This window comes from Lactuca virosa, chromosome 8 (assembly GCF_052849685.1).
Source record: "Lactuca virosa cultivar CGN04683 chromosome 8, Lactuca_virosa_CGN04683_v6, whole genome shotgun sequence".
Taxonomy (NCBI): Eukaryota; Viridiplantae; Streptophyta; class Magnoliopsida; order Asterales; family Asteraceae; genus Lactuca; species Lactuca virosa.
This window is the reverse complement of record NC_136433.1, coordinates 285,768,914-285,786,849: the sequence shown is the minus strand read 5'-3', so window position 1 is coordinate 285,786,849 and position 17,936 is coordinate 285,768,914. Positions and strand designations below refer to the sequence as shown.

General features: G+C 35.8%; 1 protein-coding gene and 1 long non-coding RNA gene across 3 annotated transcripts; both read right to left on the bottom strand.

Annotated features, from left to right (window-relative positions):
- Positions 1-201: 201 nt before the first annotated feature.
- LOC145128338 (uncharacterized) lies at positions 202-2,271 on the bottom strand. The gene is made up of 3 exons (XR_013716825.1): positions 1,965-2,271; positions 1,407-1,782; positions 202-413 (listed from the first exon to the last, which is right to left on the bottom strand). It is a non-coding gene; the product is annotated as an uncharacterized LOC145128338 (long non-coding RNA).
- Positions 2,272-3,125: 854 nt separating this feature from the next.
- On the bottom strand, positions 3,126-17,485 carry SYD (P-loop containing nucleoside triphosphate hydrolases superfamily protein). Of its 2 annotated transcripts, none has more exons than XM_079064014.1 (37): positions 17,215-17,485; positions 16,789-16,910; positions 15,826-15,887; positions 15,627-15,742; positions 15,366-15,518; positions 14,961-15,163; positions 14,673-14,842; positions 14,512-14,576; positions 13,715-14,128; positions 13,446-13,630; positions 13,244-13,341; positions 12,951-13,136; positions 12,631-12,811; positions 12,372-12,548; positions 12,235-12,278; positions 12,013-12,069; positions 11,787-11,883; positions 11,534-11,706; positions 11,234-11,447; positions 10,696-10,821; positions 10,523-10,612; positions 10,309-10,425; positions 9,720-9,800; positions 9,505-9,612; positions 9,158-9,327; positions 9,004-9,082; positions 8,838-8,912; positions 8,639-8,736; positions 8,400-8,507; positions 7,378-7,435; positions 7,036-7,263; positions 4,503-6,953; positions 4,277-4,402; positions 4,070-4,198; positions 3,885-3,956; positions 3,698-3,814; positions 3,126-3,583 (listed from the first exon to the last, which is right to left on the bottom strand). In XM_079064014.1, exons 2-37 carry the CDS (start codon positions 16,894-16,896, stop codon positions 3,308-3,310), a joined length of 7,212 nt encoding a protein of 2,403 aa, XP_078920140.1. In that variant the 5' UTR covers positions 16,897-16,910; positions 17,215-17,485; the 3' UTR covers positions 3,126-3,307. The 2 variants fall into 2 exon arrangements, with proteins under 2 accessions (XP_078920140.1, XP_078920141.1); XM_079064015.1 differs by having other exon boundaries at positions 13,446-13,627.
- Between the last annotated feature and the right edge of the window lie 451 nt (positions 17,486-17,936).

Here is a 17,936-nt window from a genome sequence, read left to right as displayed (position 1 = left end):
GAAAAAAAAAAGTTGAAATTTTTTTTTTTATAAAAACTGCATTTTTTAAAAAACATTTAAAAATCAATAAAAAAAACTGGAATATTTAAAAAATATTATAATTTTTTAACCAAAAAAATCAACATTTTTTGTACATTTATGCATATTTTTACAAATGCATATATGCATATTTCATATACTATAATATTTGTAAGAAAATCATAAGAAAACTCATTTTATTTACTAATCTATAAACATGTACAATACAATAAGTATTTTATTCGATACGATATAAAATATAAAAAACAAAAAAATGCTACAAAATTTCAAAGCGTTTTCATGTCTTCAATATTCACCTCTTCAAAGCGTTTTCCATACTTTCTTCAATTTATCATTTTTCACCTCTTCAATATTCACCACAATTTCTTCCAAATCTACAATAAAAATTAAAAGAAATTGATTGATGCAAAAACACTCACAAAAATACATATGTGATTTACATATGAATCACATGTAATTCATATGTGATTTATATGTGAATCACATGTAATTCATATGTGAATTACATATGAATTACATGTGAATCACATATAATTCATATATGAATAGCATCTGATTTACATGTGAATAACATGTTATTTACATGTGAATAACATATGATTTACATGTGAATCACATGTAATTTATATGTGAATAACATGTGAATCACATGTAATTCATATGTGATTCACATGTAAATCACATATGAATTACATGTGAATCACATGTAATTCATATGTGAATCACATGTGATTTACATGTGAATCACAAGTGAATTACAATATGAAATAACAAAAACAACTAATAATCATGATTATGTTTTAATTACTTTGAAGAAGTTGCCTTTCAACAGCCGCCCTTAATTCTAACAAACGCCTCTAGGAATCAAAATATGAAATTGTAAGTAATAGTGTACATGTCATAGATCATAGATAGATGCTATTTCTTTTTTTACTTAGTGCAGAAAATATGACTTAGAAAAGTCAAGGAATATAGACTTTCTACATTAAATCCACACTCTTTAAATATTTGCTCTCATTTGTTTTTCCCAAAGATGAAGGGATTTTTTTCAAATGTTTTTTTGTTAAACATCACTTAATTCGAGGAAAAAGAAACAAGATCCAAAGGCCATAGTCCCCATTAATTATGCAATTTGCATTTACGTTTCAACAATCTCTGAATTAAGTTCTAGTCAAGTTATTTGCTTCTAAGTTCCGTTTATATCCTGATTTTATGATTCATTTAGCAATAATATTTTCAAGGCTATCACGATTGATCACATATCAAGAAAAAAATTGATGTTGAATCACGTAAGGAATCGAATTAGATTGGAATACAGACAATTAAGCAATCAAATCAAGTTGGGAATAAGAGATGAGGTGTAGTACCGAATCGGTCACCGGAGATGAGACTGAGATGTGATTCAATCGCAGAAGATAAGGCGGTGATGAGACTGACATGGCCAGAACTCTAGCACCTTCCCTGTCTTTGACTCGTCCTCTAACAGCTTGAGTCCGGTGTAGATGATCCGATTGAAAGCAAATTTGTAATTGAAATCATTTATTTGTAACTCAGAAGTTTTGATTGAGAAATCCACATTACCGCTGCTTTCGATTGTGGATGTGGAAATAAAACGTCGATAAAGAACATGACTGTGGAGGCGCACCGGGAGGTGATGCGACGGCAGGAGGAAAGAAAACGAAATTTGAAGATCCAGATGAACCAAGATCTCGAAGGGATGAAGGATAAGAGATCATCAGTACCCTAGCAATAAAATTGAAATACGATAATGTACAGTACTACATCTACAATTCGATGATTGAAATTTGAAGATCCAAATGAACAAATGCGATTCTAGGGCTAAAATCGATTGAAAAAAAAACAACAACTGACATTTTAGATTAATTCGATGAAAGCAATTAGCTTGTGCGATATGACATGTATACCTTTCAGAGAGCTGGTGACCGACTTGGTAGCCGATGGCTTCGATTCTCCGAGCAGCGAGCTCCGGCTTACTAGAGTATAGTACATTGAAACAATCATCTGTAAGCAAAATATTCATCGTGAATGAAAGCGGGACGAAGAGGGGAGAGAAAGGGAGACAGCTCGAAGGAGGGATTGACGTGAAAGGAAAGTTTTTGGGAACCGTTTATTAATAACGTTATTCCAAAAATGTCCCTGATTAACTTTTAATTCCATACCCCTTTCCTTCTTGTTTGGCAGGAGCAACTCGCCGCATAGAGGTTTGTTATGGGCATCGAGTGTGAAAAGTGTTGGATGGGACCGATAGCATGAGAGCATGATCCTGTTTTACTTTTCCTATATATTTATAAAAATGCCACAAAACATCCTAACCTTTCATTATTTTGATCTAACGGCCTTCGTTTGGTTTTATATATATATATATATATATATATATATATATATATATATATATATAGGTGATGTAGAAAGGAAAGTTTTTGAAAATTGTAATAGTCGACACATATGGGTGTTACAGACAGTTGGTTTGTAATGTTTTTAGTTTAAAAACATAAAAAAAAATAAAAAAATAATTAAAAGCTTTGGTATATTAATATGAAAATTTTGTTGTATGGTAATTGGCAATAATGGATCCAACATTGCATTGTTTCTAAATATTCTTTGACCCTTTGACTTTGGCTATTGTTAAGATCCTAATGTCGGAGGGATCCATCTTTAAAGGGGAATAAACCTTAAGCATTGTCGATTTTGGTTGTAGCGATAGCGACCACATTTTCTTATTTCAACAGAAAGGGGTAAAGTTAGAGAGAAATGCCGCATATTGATGGATACTGTTGACTTTTGTTTTCAATGCCAACTAAATCGTCAAAAACTATCATGATGAAAAGAGGAAAAAGTGTAGAAATATTTTACAAATAGAAATAGAAATTATGTTTTACGTACATGACCCATATTTTGATGATCAACAAAGGATCTCCTAACACCTTAGCAAAGGGTTCATTTGAGAAACCGATGAGATTAAGAACGTGTATTATAAATTTATAAGTTTTAATGAAATAAAGGATCCATTTACCTAAATAGAAAACTAATTTATGACGTAGTAGATATAGATATCAATTATGATGTTGATATAAATATTTAACCTTGATAAGATGATGCCAAAATGAGACTGGTACAATAATACAAGCAAGCTAAACAGCTATAATTATAATTACACACACCTAACAAACACTTTCATCTTTTTGTTCATATAATAATAATAATAATAATAATAATAATAATATAGTTTAGCCTTAGCCTTAGCCTACTAGTCATCATTTTGGTCTTGGTCTTGGTCTTGTTCTTGTTGTGTTTTAATTGTTGGATCATTTTGTTCCTCTGCTTCCTGTGTTGTCCCCGATTTATTCAGACCACTTTCAGTGGAACCTTCTTGTTTCTCTTTCTCTTTCTCTGATTCATTTGGTGTTTCAATTTGGGCATCATCTCCCTCCTGCTTCTTGTTATCATTGTCATCATCTTCACAAGGTTTGGCTTCCGTCTCCATCTTTTCACAAGATTTCTCTTGCTCTTCTTCTTTATCCCCCTACACAATACACATTGGTAGAAGAAAACCAATTAAAAAATAAACAGGAACCACAATTAGGTGCTAATTCTTAATTCTTAATTCTTATTCAATTAATGGTGAAGGATGGCTTACTGTAATCACAGGAAGTGCTTCAGCTTGAGACACATCCTCCTTAATCACACTGGATTCACTTTCTTTCTGGGAAGCATCCTCAACGTTTTCAGAGTTATTTGTTTCAATGCCATTGCCCTGAAACAGAAACAAAGGATTATAATTATGACTTAGTATATAAATAAATGACCACAACTAACTAACATACATCTCCCAGGTTCTCTTTCTCATGTTTGGTTTCTCCTTCAGAACCATCCTTCACCTCTTCACATGATTTACTCTGCAAAATGAATATGCTATTCACCACTTTATGTAATATAATCTTTTTGGGAATTTCTTTCTGAACATCATGAGCCTTAAAAACTAAATAAATGAAGTGCTTTTGACATGAACCTGTGGTGATGTCTTGTTGGTATCCTCCACATCTTTAGAGGCAGTGGCTTCAGTTTCAATCTGCACATTTTCTTCAACAGCAGCAGGATTCGTGTCTCCATCCTTCATTACAGGATCTTTCTCTTCATTCTGTAAACCCATAAATCAAACGACTAAGACCAAATAGATATTATTATTACATATATGTATTAAATGCATTCTATTAACCTTGCCACCATCTTCTGAAGCACTGCACTCTGTTTCTGCCTTCAACACCTCATCTTTTTGAGGCTGATTAATCTCAACTTCTTCAGAGGGTTTAGACTGAGTCTCTGATTTTGACTCGCTTTCAACCTGCACAAATCATTAATCATATTAGCTACACAAGTGAGAGCAACCTCAAAACACATAACAGTTATACATACATATAGAATGAGAGAGAGAAAGAGATTACCTCCATTAGTTTTTTGGAATCCGATTCTTCCTTGGACTTGGTATCGTCAACAGCATCATCAGTCTTTGATTGTGATTCAGTTGTCACTGAAATGTCATTTTGTTCCTCAATCTTCTCCTCATGGAGATTTATGCTGTCAGCTACATTGCTTGACTGTTGTTTCACATCTGGGGAATCTTTGAGTGGTGTTTCTGCTAACTTAGAAGCAGCTTGGGTGGACTGATCATCATCCATGTCCATCATCTTCTGAGCTTCATTTCTTAACATACTTCTTGTAGCAACAGTTTTTCTACTAGAAGAGGCTCGTGTCCTCTTCTGTGGTGGTTCATTAGGTTTTTGCTCCTGAGCTTCTACTGTGTCCAGTTTCCTCCTTTCCCTGCGACGCGGTGCCTCCGCTCTACTTTGAACCTTCCTTCCTCTTCCTCTACCTTGTTTCGGTGCAGATTCAGAAGGAGATTCAATTGGGGTGACTGCTGGAGTATCAACAAGTGGGGTGGCTGCCGGAGTACTAGCTGGGGTGGCTGCCGGAGTACTAACTGGGGTGGCTGATGGAATACCAACTGGAGTGGCCGCCGGAGTACCGACTGAGGTGGTGACAAGTGGGGTGGCTGCCGGAGTACTAGCTGGGGCAGCTACCGGAGTACCAACAAGTGGAGTGGCTGCCGGAGTACTAACTGGGGTGGCTGATGGAATATCAACTGGAGTGGTGACAAGTGGAGTGGCCGCTGGAGTACCAACTGAGGTGGTGACAAGTGGGGTGGCCGCCGGAGTACCAACAAGTGGGGCGGCTGCCGGAGTACTAACTGGAGTGGTGACAAGTGGGGTGGCTGCCGGAGTACCAACTGGAGCGGTGACAAGTTTGGTGGGTTCCGGAGTACCAACTAAGGTGGCTGCTGGAGAACTCAAAGTTCCAAGCTCAGAGGCCTGAGCATCAACAGAAACCGGAGGCAGTGGTGATGTCGTGGTGGCTGCCGAAGAACTCAAATTTTCAACCCCGGTGGCAACTGGGGTGGCTGTTTCAAGCTCAGTGGTAACTGGAGCGACTGCCTGAGCACTCGTAGTTTGAAGCTCGGTGACCTGAGAATCAACAGAAACTGGAAGTGGTGTCGGTGTAGCCCCCACATCAGTATCCGGCACAGCCTGACTGACTTCCGGCAAAGTAGAAGATGTAGGTAGAGATTCAACAGGGACAGATGGTTCTGGTATTGGTATATCAGATTTAGAAGTTTCAGAAGAGGGTGGTGTTACTGTTACAGCAGGTATACTAACAATCCCTGGAGCTGCTGCTGGAGTGTTACTGACAGCAGTTGAGGTGGAAACTAGAGGCTCATTGGTGGTGGAGGGAAGTGTTTCTGACATGTTGATTAGAGAAGATGTACGAAGACCTGGCATAGCTAATACCACATGATGTTGCTTTGTAACTGTATGTTGAGGTTGTGGCTGTGGCTCAGGTGCAGCCTCAGCCTCAGCCTCATCAACTCCACTACTTCCAATTATTTGACCACGGCCTCTACCTCTACCTCTACCTCGTGGTCTACCCCGACCCCGACCCCTACCTCTACCCCTACCCCTACCACTCCCAGGTGTCACTGATGGAGATATAGCAGACTGTGAGTCATGAGAGAACACTGGGATTGAAACGGGTAATGTAGGGGTTGAAAGAGTGCTAGGAGTGGGGATATTCTGGTTGGGAGGAGTCATGGTGGTGGTTGGTTGAGAACTAGGAGGGGGGGTAGAGGTTGACAAAGGAGTGATGGTGGTGGCCTGAGGAGGAGGTGGAGTGATTTTGGGTTGGAATCCAGGGGGTGGAGGAGTGGCTGTGGCTGTGGGTGTGGCTATTGGTTGATAACCAGGAGGTGTGGTGGTGATTGGCTGATAGCCCGGAGGGGGGGAGGTGAGTGGTTTATAACCAGGAGGAGGAGCGACTGTCGGTTGAAAGCCAGGAGGATGACTGGCTGGTGGCTGAAAACCAGGTGGCACAGACAGGGTAGCAGAAGGCAAAGTAACAGTTGACTGACCACCATCAGAGGGGGTTGACTTGGGAACAGAAGGGGTAGCAACAGTAGGAGGAGGAGGAGCAATCTGTAAACCAATCGGATGAAGAGGTGGAGGAACAGGTAATGGAGAAACCTGAAGAGCCGCCATTGGAGGTGGAACTCCAATTCCAGGGAGTTTCTTTTTAGGCGGCCTTCCACGACCCCGTTTCATTGGTGGACTTGCCCCGATTTGTTGAACTGAGAAAGCTGCAGGTGGAGGAGGTTGCATTGGGTGTTGTATGTTTGGCAACCCTGTGCCTTCTGCACCAGTAACCATGCCAGATTCAGTAGTTGTGACACTGACACCACCAGCCAAGTCCCCTTCTTCCTTGGTGGCGTTTGGTGACTCTGGTGCTTCAACTTGACACATTTTCTCAAATTCATCTTCTGTCCATTGCTCCTCATAAGATCTCACCTAAGTAAAAGTAATAACAAAAATTATAACAGGGATTCAAACAACAAAATGCACCAAAATATATACGTTGAGGAGAACAAACCTCTCTTGCTCGTTTTCCTCTTCCATAATTATGTGTGTCCAAGTTCCCAAGCTCACTCTTCCTTTTACCTCCATAGCCAGGTATAACAACTGGTTTTGGAACTTCAATTGCCTTCATAGCTTCACAGAATGATTTCATTTCATCTTCTGTTACAAGTCTAGAAGGAAGGGGAGGTGTGACTTCATCACTTGTCCCCCCTTGTTCTGATACCACCTGTTTCCACAGAGCCTGCACAATTTTATATATTATTATTAATCAAACTCAACAGACAAATGCAGGATGCCTTTTTTTAGGTTAAATTAAAATATAGATTGAAGAGCATTCGATGTAAAAAGGGTATACCATCTCTTCTTCCTGCCTTTTTTTATCGAGTTCCTCAAATACGTCAATTTCAGACTCACTGCCATCATCAAAATTACAAGTATGAATAAATACCACAGCATATTTAAGATTGAAATTTCTGAAAATCAAAGTTACTCGACTATTTAACTAACATCAGTTGGCCACACATACAATAAATGGCATTTCAAAAAGTTGTCAATCATAATGGTTTAATAAGAACCGATTTTCATTTGGATGCTTATGTTTTGTCAACAGATGAATGCATGCAAAAAGATTTTTACCTAGTGCTCAACAAAGTAAATGGTCAATTTTTTACCACATTTCCACATCACGAATACACATAAATTATATAATTAGCAGGTTATGAGTAAGGATACCCTTTCGACAAGCTTTATGTTACGAATTTCAGTTAGGATAAGCCTTTTTGCATCTTGTTATATCAAATAATTCACTTCCTCACTTTGTTTCTTTTCCTTTTTTCTCTTAATAATTATGGTATGTCATGGCAATATTTTGTTCAACTATTTTGGTATGTGAAGAATATCACGAAGATTTTGTTTCCTTCGTTGTAATTATTTATTGTATTATTGAAGAATATCAAGATAGTGTTTCCTTTATTGTATTGATTGTATTTATTGTATTTATGAAGGTTACTCTATTAGAGTTTATAGATGCTTATATTTGCCTATATATGATTTCATTTTAGAAAAACAATTAGGTCTTTTATTCTTCTCTATAACCAAACTTCATCATAGAATTTTCACAATCATTTTCCTCATCTGATTCCTCAGATTGGTCTACAGATTTCCCTTCTGTTTCACATCTACTAATATGATGGTTACAAACAAAAAAGAGAGGATTGCTACTGCTAATATTCTATCTGGTTTGTTGATAATTTACATATTCCAGCCAAGGTGATTGATCTGTTTGGTTGTTCATCCTGTTATTAGTTTGGTTAGTTTGATTTTACTGTGTTCTATATTATGGTGTCAATCTTGAGAATATTAATGTAATATGCTAACCTCCTGGCTATAAGATCATTAAGACCATCATCATTCAAAACAGGAGCAGCTTCTTCTTTCTTACATTCACGCAGCAAGGCCTCCAAGTATTCTCTTCGGTCTTCAGCACTATGATCCAATCAACCACATAAGAAATGTGTTCATTTCATGTGTGTGTGTGTGTGTGTGTGTTTGTGTGTGTAAAACTACATATATATTTTCATTGTGAATAGCACACACGAAAAAGTAACATGAACTACCTTGTGTTATTGTCAAAGAAACCAGCAGTAATGCTCTGATTAGCAACTCCAAGTTTGTGCTCAGCTGAAGCTCTAACTTGTTCTTCAACCGATTTAACCTTACATCAACACATTTTTAATGAGATGAAATGTACTTTAAAAGCAGACATGTTAACCTAAAAGATTCCCAAGTAGTGATGTGAATGTGAGGTGAATATACCGTTTCTAACCGAAGAACAAGCACCTCCTTCTTCTGACCAATTCTGTGAGCTCTAGCCTGTGCTTGCAGATCAACCTAACCACACACATAGACATAAAGCCATTAAGCATAAGAGAAAATTCAAATTACTATTAAATTAAAATTCTTTTTTTTAAGTATATATTGCCTGTGGGTTCCAATCCGTGTCGAAAATGATAACTGTATCAGCAGCTTGAAGATTCACTCCAACACCTCCAGCACGTATACTATGAAATAAAAAAGGATATATGGAAAAAGAAATAGAATTTTTTTTTTTTAAATAAAACCAAAATGTTGATTACCTGAGAAGGAATATGAAAAATGGAGATCCAGGTTTGTTAAACTGGTCAATTAAGGACCCACGATCACCACCACTTGTATGTCCATCTAGGCGAAGGTACTTGTACTGTTTGTAATATAAATAATCCTCCATCACATCAAGCAGCCTAGTCATTGTTGAAAACAGAAGAACCTGCATTTTGTACTTCCAATATAAGCATCTAAAATGATAAACTGACATAATATTACAAGTTTTTCAATTCTATTTCTTGCATTTAACCCAAAACAAAAATATAATTACAGAGGGAAAATTAAGGTAAATTACTGGACTCAGAACAAATTCAGTGGGAATATAATATTATATTTATACCCGATGATCTGTAGCTTTTAGTTTGGGTAGTAGTCGATCTAACATCTCAAGCTTCCCACAAAATCTTATCACATTAGGAAGAAAATGCTTGGGAATGAAATCATGGACCTGAAATTAAAACAAAACAGCATTCATCATCAACAACTCCTGGGAAGAAATGAAGAACCCCACAATGAGTTTGCATTGAGAATAGAAGAAAGAAAGAGAAAACCAACCTGTTCTGTATGAAGTTGGCTGAGGTAAGGATGATTGCATATATTTCGTAGCTCAACAACAGAATTGTGCACTGATCGACTCTGGTGGAAAGATAAAAGTTAGAGGAAAGATACCTTAAAAACCTAATTTCAACCTGAAAGCAGCTTAATTTTATTATGATTTATGCCCTGTTTGCCTGTTTGGATCATGGGTTCTAAAGGAATCCAAAGGAATTGGAATGAAAAGTTAACAGATTAGTGTCAATGACAAATTTGTGTATTTTATTTCTAGTAAATGTGTTTATTGCTTCATAAATTAAAAAATAAATAAACAAAAACTGGTAAATGATCATGTTTATAAAACAATAAAGAGATTACAAAAACCAATAAAGACTATTTTGGTCATTTTACAAAATTTATTTTCCAATGCCTTGGTGAATTCATGTAAACAATACATTTCTTATAGTATTCTTGCTTCAAAACTCGAGTATTATTCATTAAGTCTCAAAAAAAATTGAAATTTTAATTTGTGCTTTGAAATGAGGATGAATATCATGCTCCAGACAGGAAAAAGCTGACACCTAAAACAAAGTTATTGCAAAAAATAAACCTTGGTAGCACCAAATGCACCCATATTGTCTTCTACTCTCTGCATCAATATCTTCTGATATGCAGAAGATTCGCATCTTACAAGTCTCTCTATCTTTTCAGGCAACTCATTTTCAACCTATCAAATCAAAGTAAAATTATATATATATCATTTGCAGGAAAAAAAATACAACATTAACATCCTTTAATATCGTTTCTGTAGGGATAAAACAGACCTTGTGTTTCAGTCTCCTAAGAACAAATGGTCTGAGAACTTGGTGAAGACGATTTATGATTAATAGATTCTCCTCCTCAGAGAGCAAAGCCTGTGCATAATAAGCAGAACCTCATGTTAAGTAAGAATTAATGAAAAAAGAATGTGTAGAGATTGATTAAATATAATGCTCACTTCTTCAAGGGAGTTATCTGCATTACTTTCAAAAGGTTTGTTGAACCACTGAGAAAAATCCTCAGCTGAATTAAAAATATTTGGCAACAGAAAGTTAAGCAATGCCCACAGTTCCTCAAGATTGTTCTGCAAATTTAGATAAGTAACACAGATTTAGTACAAAGAATTGTTCAATTATGTGAATTGTTCAATAATTATAGGGATAGATACAAGATATAGCAATGTACTTCCATTTTTTGTTTATTATAGCCTCCTACTTTCATTTATTTCTGTTACAAAGCACTGTACTTTCGGGTTTTTTCTTATTAAGGCATTGTAATTTGAAAAGTCTACTCAATTACAGCTTTTTTTTTCCTATTTAGACGTTATGTTGAAAAATCTACCAATTATAGAAGTAAAAATTACTTGTATTTGTGTTTGGATTACATTGCTGTAATTGGTAAATTCTTCAAAATACAATGTTGTAATAGAAATCAGTGAAAGTAGGTTGCTTTTTCTTGCATTTAACCCTAAAAGATGCCTAGAATCATACTCAAACCTGCAAAGGAGTTCCAGTCAAAAGCAATCTGTGAGAGCTATTATAATGCTTCAACTCAGCATTTAACTTGCAAGAAGCATTTTTGATGCGATGCCCTTCATCAATTATAATATAATGCCAATGTATCTTGCTCAGTTTTGGCCTATCATGCTTGTTCATGAGATACTCGTAGGTTGTTAAAAGAACATTGAACTTTTGCTGAACAATCTTTTCCCTGCAGTGATGCAAATAAAGCTGTAATATTAAAGAACTTACAAAAGTTTTAAAAACAAAATTCAAATTCAAATTCAAATCTCATACTTGAATAACTTCCTTCGCTCCTCAGGATGTCCAGAATAGACAATTTTGTTAATGGTTGGAGCCCAGAAGTTAATTTCTGACTCCCATCCAGGTAGAACAGAGGAAGGTACAACCACCAAGAATGGCCCTCTATCATTTTTATTTTCCATTAGGTAACACAGTAAAGATATAACCTACACAAACAACAAATCTTACTCATAAAAGGGTAAAATGTAAACAAAAAAAAAATGATTTTAAAGGAGCCTTATACTACCTGAACAGTTTTCCCCAGGCCCATTTCATCTGCTAGAATTCCATTCAAATGGTTGTTGTATAGTGACAGTAACCATCGTAATCCATTCATCTGATACCTAAAGACAAACAATATATTTATATAAATATAAGATTAAAGAAAGAATCTGATGACAAAAAAATTCAATTTCTCAAATAAAATTTGTCGATTGTTTTTATAAAAGATGCTTCTGCAACTTATTACTTACTCTCGCAATTTTCCACCGATGAGAGTTGCTGGCTGCTCTGCTACAAGTTCTTTGACACTGCAACATTGAACTGGTGATGAGTTTGAAAAAATAAAATAATTGATTAAAGCCAAGAGCAATAACATTGCTATTTCTTGCATTTAGCCCTATTTGACATTAATGCAAGAAAAAGTGATGGACTACAAAAGGGAAAACAAGGAAATACAAAAGTTAATGAAGTACCTATGAGCCATTAAATAGTACTTTTCATTGCTCTCCATGTAATGCTGTAAAAGCCAAAATATTTATTAATAACATATTTAAACTTTAAAGGCAAACAAAGGTTATAAGAGTGTAAAGTAACAAAAGATAGAATATACCTTGGCCTGGTCTGTTTCGTCTTCATTCTCAATAGTAAATTCACTGTTATCATTTAGACCATTATCTGCTTCAAAGGCTCTGCTGATAACTTTTGCCTCTTTCAGCTTTGATCCAAGCTTCTGGAGATACTTCTCGGTCTCTTTCAATAGTTGCTTCACTCGATCCGATTTTGCATCCTATAAAAGCAATTTTAATTTAAATTTGTGTTTATGAATTCGGATGTTTGTTGAATTGTGTATTAATAAGATCAGAGCTCACCTTAACCATTCGAAGATAACCCTCCACATCATTGATTTTTAAAAGATTGATCTTTTCCCGTTGGATTCTGTCAATCTTCTCCCGATAAAGTCTTTCTTTCCTTTTATGGAACTCTCTTACGTACTTGTTAAACCCCTTTGCCCTTTCTCTCCTATATTTATGTAAATCTTCCAGTCTTTCCCTGGAGAACAGTGATTGAACCACATTATAGAACTTCAAAAAAGTTGAGAAAAAGATTAAGGAGCGTTTGGTTGGCAGAATGTTTTTTTGGAAGGAATTGGAATCTGAAGGAATCTGATTATAAATAGCAAAATACATACTTGTGTGATTCCAGTTCACCAAAGAAATCCTTTTGTCTTTCTCGAATTCTTTTTTGTCTCTCTTCCTTCATCTTCTGTTCATACCTCTCGAGTTGCTTTGATCTTCTTCCTATCCTATGTTTCTTGATTGATTTCAAGCGATCCACCTCATTAGATATAGGTCTAAAAAAATCATTCAGTATATCACTGCAACAAAACAAGTATATAATGAATACAAATCAGGAAAAATATTAAAGATAAAAAAATAAAAAAATAAAAAAAAGCTCATAAACAAGCTAAAGAAAAGAAATTACTTCCTCAGTCGACGCTGGAGATTCAAAAGTTCAAGCTTTTTTAACTCAATGACACTTCTGGTTTTTGCAGAAATGTCTTCAGAAGAACTAACTGTTTCCTGCATAACAATTGTCAAAAAAAAATGAACCTAGAAACATATAGATACAAGTAGATTTAGCCAACAACTAAAACATTAATGAAAAGTTTAAAATATTAGCAAACCTTTAACTTCTCAACACAAACCGAGATCCTTTGCTCTGTTTTCATCTTTTTAGCTTTCCAGTTATTATCAGCAGCAACTTTTCTCTTTTTGCAATCTGCAATCCATTTTTCAGAGGTGGTATACTTTGGTGATGCTGGTGAAGTACTTAGTTCAGAAGTATCTTCTCCCTCACGATTGTTTCCTGCTACAATAAACAAAGTCTCTTAATACAGAACTTTAAAATGTAGAATCTTTATAGTTTTTATTGAAGGGTAGTTCTCATTCTCACCAAGCATTACATCCTTTTCAAGAACATTAGCATTCTTCACCACCACCATGTGCCTTTCACCTTCCATTCCTGAATGAGACTTCCAGCTTGGCAAATGACTATTATGCCCAAGTCGATTTCCTTGGGTATCAGCATGTAGTGGAATGTTAGTAGGGTCTGATTGTGCTACTTTGAGTGCAGATGTTTGTAGTTCCTTTGTTTCAAAGGCTGGCATTTCTGGCTCAGCTTTTCTTGGAATCATGGTATTTCTCATTCCCTCCACATGTTCAGGGAGACCATAAGGTGGCTCATTTTTATCTATCATTTTGTCGAGTTTTTCGCCTTCTTTCATTTCTGAAATGAATCCACTGCTGCTCTGGCCTCCAATAGATTGGTCTTTTCCCTTTTGGTCAATGTGTTCTTTGCTAGATGTATCTGCAATACCACTTGTTATTTGCACATGTTTCAATTGCATCTCATAACTTAACCTCAGAGTAAAGAAGTAGAAATAATATAGAGTAAATTATGAATATAGTCCATGTTCTTTATGATTTCTCCAATAATGAAACCTTTTTTTCAACTTTGATCCTTATTTCACGGCTTCCTATCGACTTTGATCCCTGAAACCTTGAAATAAGGACCAAAACTGAAAAATATTTCAATTTTGGACTGAACACTGTAAAAATCAAAGGGCACATGAGAATCATAGCATGCCTGCATATCTTAACTTTGTAGAAAGCAGCCAAGACATGGTTTTCTGAATGATAGTCTTTCAGATAGTGAAAGATTAATTTGTTAAATGTGGAAAAAGCAGTTACCTTCCTTGGAAAAGAAGTTCCCCAGTGCAATCTCAAGATGCAACTTTTTAGGCATTAAGTTATTCCTGTATGTCAAAAATGGTTGGTTAAAGTTAAGTAGGAATAGAATAAACAATCAGATATTGAACAATGAAAGGATTAAGAGTGTTCATTAGAGCAACCTGAAGGCTAAAAATACAAGACATTGAGCTCTGAGCTGTTTTAAATGATGTTCCTTAAAAGGCATGGAAGATCCAGCTGGAGAAGCCTGTACAATTGGTAATTTTCCAGTATCTCTTGAAGCTTCATTTCGAAGCAATCCCATTTCAGCAACATTGTTTGAGATGCCACCCTGTCAAAAGAAGATAATGACTCATGAGAACACAATATCTACAAGGTCTTACTTTATGAGAGCAACCAGAACAAAAATATGATTCCATTAAGGAGGTAAAATGGTAGAAAAAGCATACTGGAAGTGTCTTGCTTGCATTTGCCATCACATTTGAAAATCCTCCTTCATGATCCAATGCCTTTCCCGCTGGAGTTTTATGCATCAACATTGCAGCAGTCTGGTTATCATATGAATTGCTGAACTGCATGGATAGTGGGTTCCCAGGTTCTGATGATTCATATGAACCAGAGAGACCAGCATTTGATCCATGACTCTTCATAGCTGTAAAAAGTGACATGGTTATGGTCAATATTACACTAACTATACACTCTAACTCTTATCTGTGTGGTTCAATCCATGTAAAGCAATAGGAACAGAAGCCATTAGAAAGAGAAAAACTTAGATACTACACTCTAAGCATACAAAATCACTAGAAATTTGACCAAAACTTAGAATTACATGAACTTCAAATTCTAGTACTTACAGTTAAGTTGATTTGCAGATCCTTGATAGATATCATGACCAGCACTGCTAGGACCATGTAACGGTTTGCTTGAAAATGTTGCAATTTTTGCTGTGTCTTCAGTAGTTAGAGGTTTTTTGGAGTCATTTTCCACTGCAGTTTGTTGTGAAGGACCTGCAATTTAATTTATATCCTTGTAAATTGTAGAAGAACAATACAACTAAAAATAGAAGAGGCTAAAACAATACAAAATTAACTACTAGAACAAGATGATTTGCAAACCTGCAATTTGGGATAAGGATGAATCTCCGGGTTGACTCCCACTGGTCAACGGTTGTCTTTGTGACATTAAAGCCTCAATGTCAAGACCATGTCGATTTATAACTGTCTCCATAGCCCTTCAGAAGATCAAAATAGAGCATCAGACAGAATAAAAAGTGGGATTTATAATATCTAAAAATGGTGTTGATGATGATCTTACCTTGATATAACTTGGTATGGCATTGAATTTTCCTTTCCACTGGATCTCATATGCTGCAAAATCTGTGAAACCAAGAAAAGAAATAAGAGGACAAGACAATGTTACAAAGCAAGACATAACAAACAAAAAACATTTATAAGTAATTTGTGTCAAGATAAAAGTTTTGGTGGAAAAGTGTTTGACATTCTTATAGATACAAGGCAAAAGAAAGGGATGATGTTATCATTCTCAGTAGGTCCCACATAGAAATTTGTATGTCTAACAAAACATCAGATAGTTTATTTACAGTGTCCCCTAGATCACCCTCCCTTTTAGAAATTTAAACTTAGACAACAAAATATACTACTTGTTAATTGTTATGAATCTGAAGTGTAATGTTAAGTGCACCTAATTTAATAGCATATAGCATTTGTGTTGTAATGCTGACATGATAATTCCCTACAACAGAAGTTGTGACTCTACAGCCTTAACAATAACTTGCAAAATTAGAGCTCTACCAACTAAGCTAATATCCCCCAAGCCAAGTAAAGCATACATAAAGTTCTCAGATTAATTGTTGTTTAATGCATAAGAACTGCGTTTAAATGTTCTTTTTTTAAAACTTGGATCACCATACAAAGTGGTCCAAGCACACTACTGAAATGTGAAAGTGCAAAACAACATGTATCTTGTAGCTTGGATATTAAAACATTTAGGGTATTCAACATGTTTACTCCTAAGTGCTGCGCATAAGCATTGATAAAATGTTCTTTTCATCTCCAATAAATTAGTTTTATAACAAGTACTGGGTTGGACTGGAACAAATTGTCTTGGACAAGGCAGATTCCCTCCTAGAAAAGCAAGGGAATTTTGGCAGTTATGCATATGCACAACCAGTTGGGTATATCCATTAATGATTTAAAAAACCACTCAAATGAAAATCAGAAAGACAAAAATGTGAAGACAATCATGCATGTGACATACCACATGCAGTTTTGTAGCCAATTTTGTGGGCTCGTCAGTGGATTCCTGGATAAGCTTATGCAGGAACTTTGCTGCTTCCATCTCAACATTTTGGGGAGTTGCTGCCATATTTACTCGTATCACTGCAGTATTAGCAAAAGAGAGTTACTACATGTAGGTGATGTAGCTTTTCCAGTGCAGCAGTAAACAACCCCGCGAAAGGTTTAATATCCCAACTCAAAATTAGAAAACAACACATATCGACAACAAATGCGTTATATTTTTAACAAAAGCCATATTAAGATAGATTTTTACAGTCAAGGATTTCAAGCAGATACTATAACAGCAAATGTATCAAAAATGGGGTTTCTACTTCCATAAAAGTCCCAAACATCAGCTAAAACGGGGATCTTAGGGCACAATTAAGCGTATATTTAATTGACCTACCTGATGTATCTAAAATAGGTGCGCGATCCTCGCTGAGTTCTACTTAACCAGTCGGTTGCTCACTTTGTTTTGAAACATATAGTTGCCAAAATTCATCTCTCCCACAAGCATATATATGATTGTTCTTCGATGCTTCCTTCGTTTGATTTCACATCGCATACTTCTTCTAGTTCAAATGCATATATATCGCACAGAACTCCGATTTTCCAATTCGGGAATCTAGCAGTGAAAACAGGTTAGGGCAGGGAGTGCATCCGCGGTGGTGGTTGAAGTTCTTGACGGGGGGTGTTTAGATGTAAATAAAGAAATTGGTGTCGAAAAAAGATACACGTTGTTCCACATATTTTAGGCTTATGGCAGAAAACATCCCTGTACTATTAAAGCTAAAACCCCAAAAATTAGCGGTGTTATCGGGTAAAATTTTCGGGTTTCGGGTAATTCGGGTTTTTCATATTAAAATAATTACCCGTTACCCGACCCAAATTAAATTCGGGTAATTCGGGTAGTGGGTCGGGTAATGGTAATTCGGGTATTACCCGATTTTTTTTTTAATTTTTTTTAAAAATTTTTTAGTGGCACCTAAAAATAAATTTAATGAAATAAGTATGTCGTGCTAAACTTTGAACATTGAGATTTTTTACTCAATAATATTTAGATATCAAGTATTCGTTTAACAATTTAATCAAATCTAATAAAGAAATAATAACAAACAAAGTCAACCA

Coding starts and splice junctions, on each gene's coding strand:
- SYD (XM_079064014.1), bottom strand. CDS start 16,896: ATGGCAGCAACTCCCCAAAATGTTGAGATGGAAGCAGCAAAGTTCCTG. Junction 9,613..9,719: donor GCCAACTTCATACAGAACAG/GTTGGTTTTCTC, acceptor TTTTAATTTCAG/GTCCATGATTTCATTCCCAA. Junction 3,957..4,069: donor CCAACAAGACATCACCACAG/GTTCATGTCAAA, acceptor TTCATTTTGCAG/AGTAAATCATGTGAAGAGGT.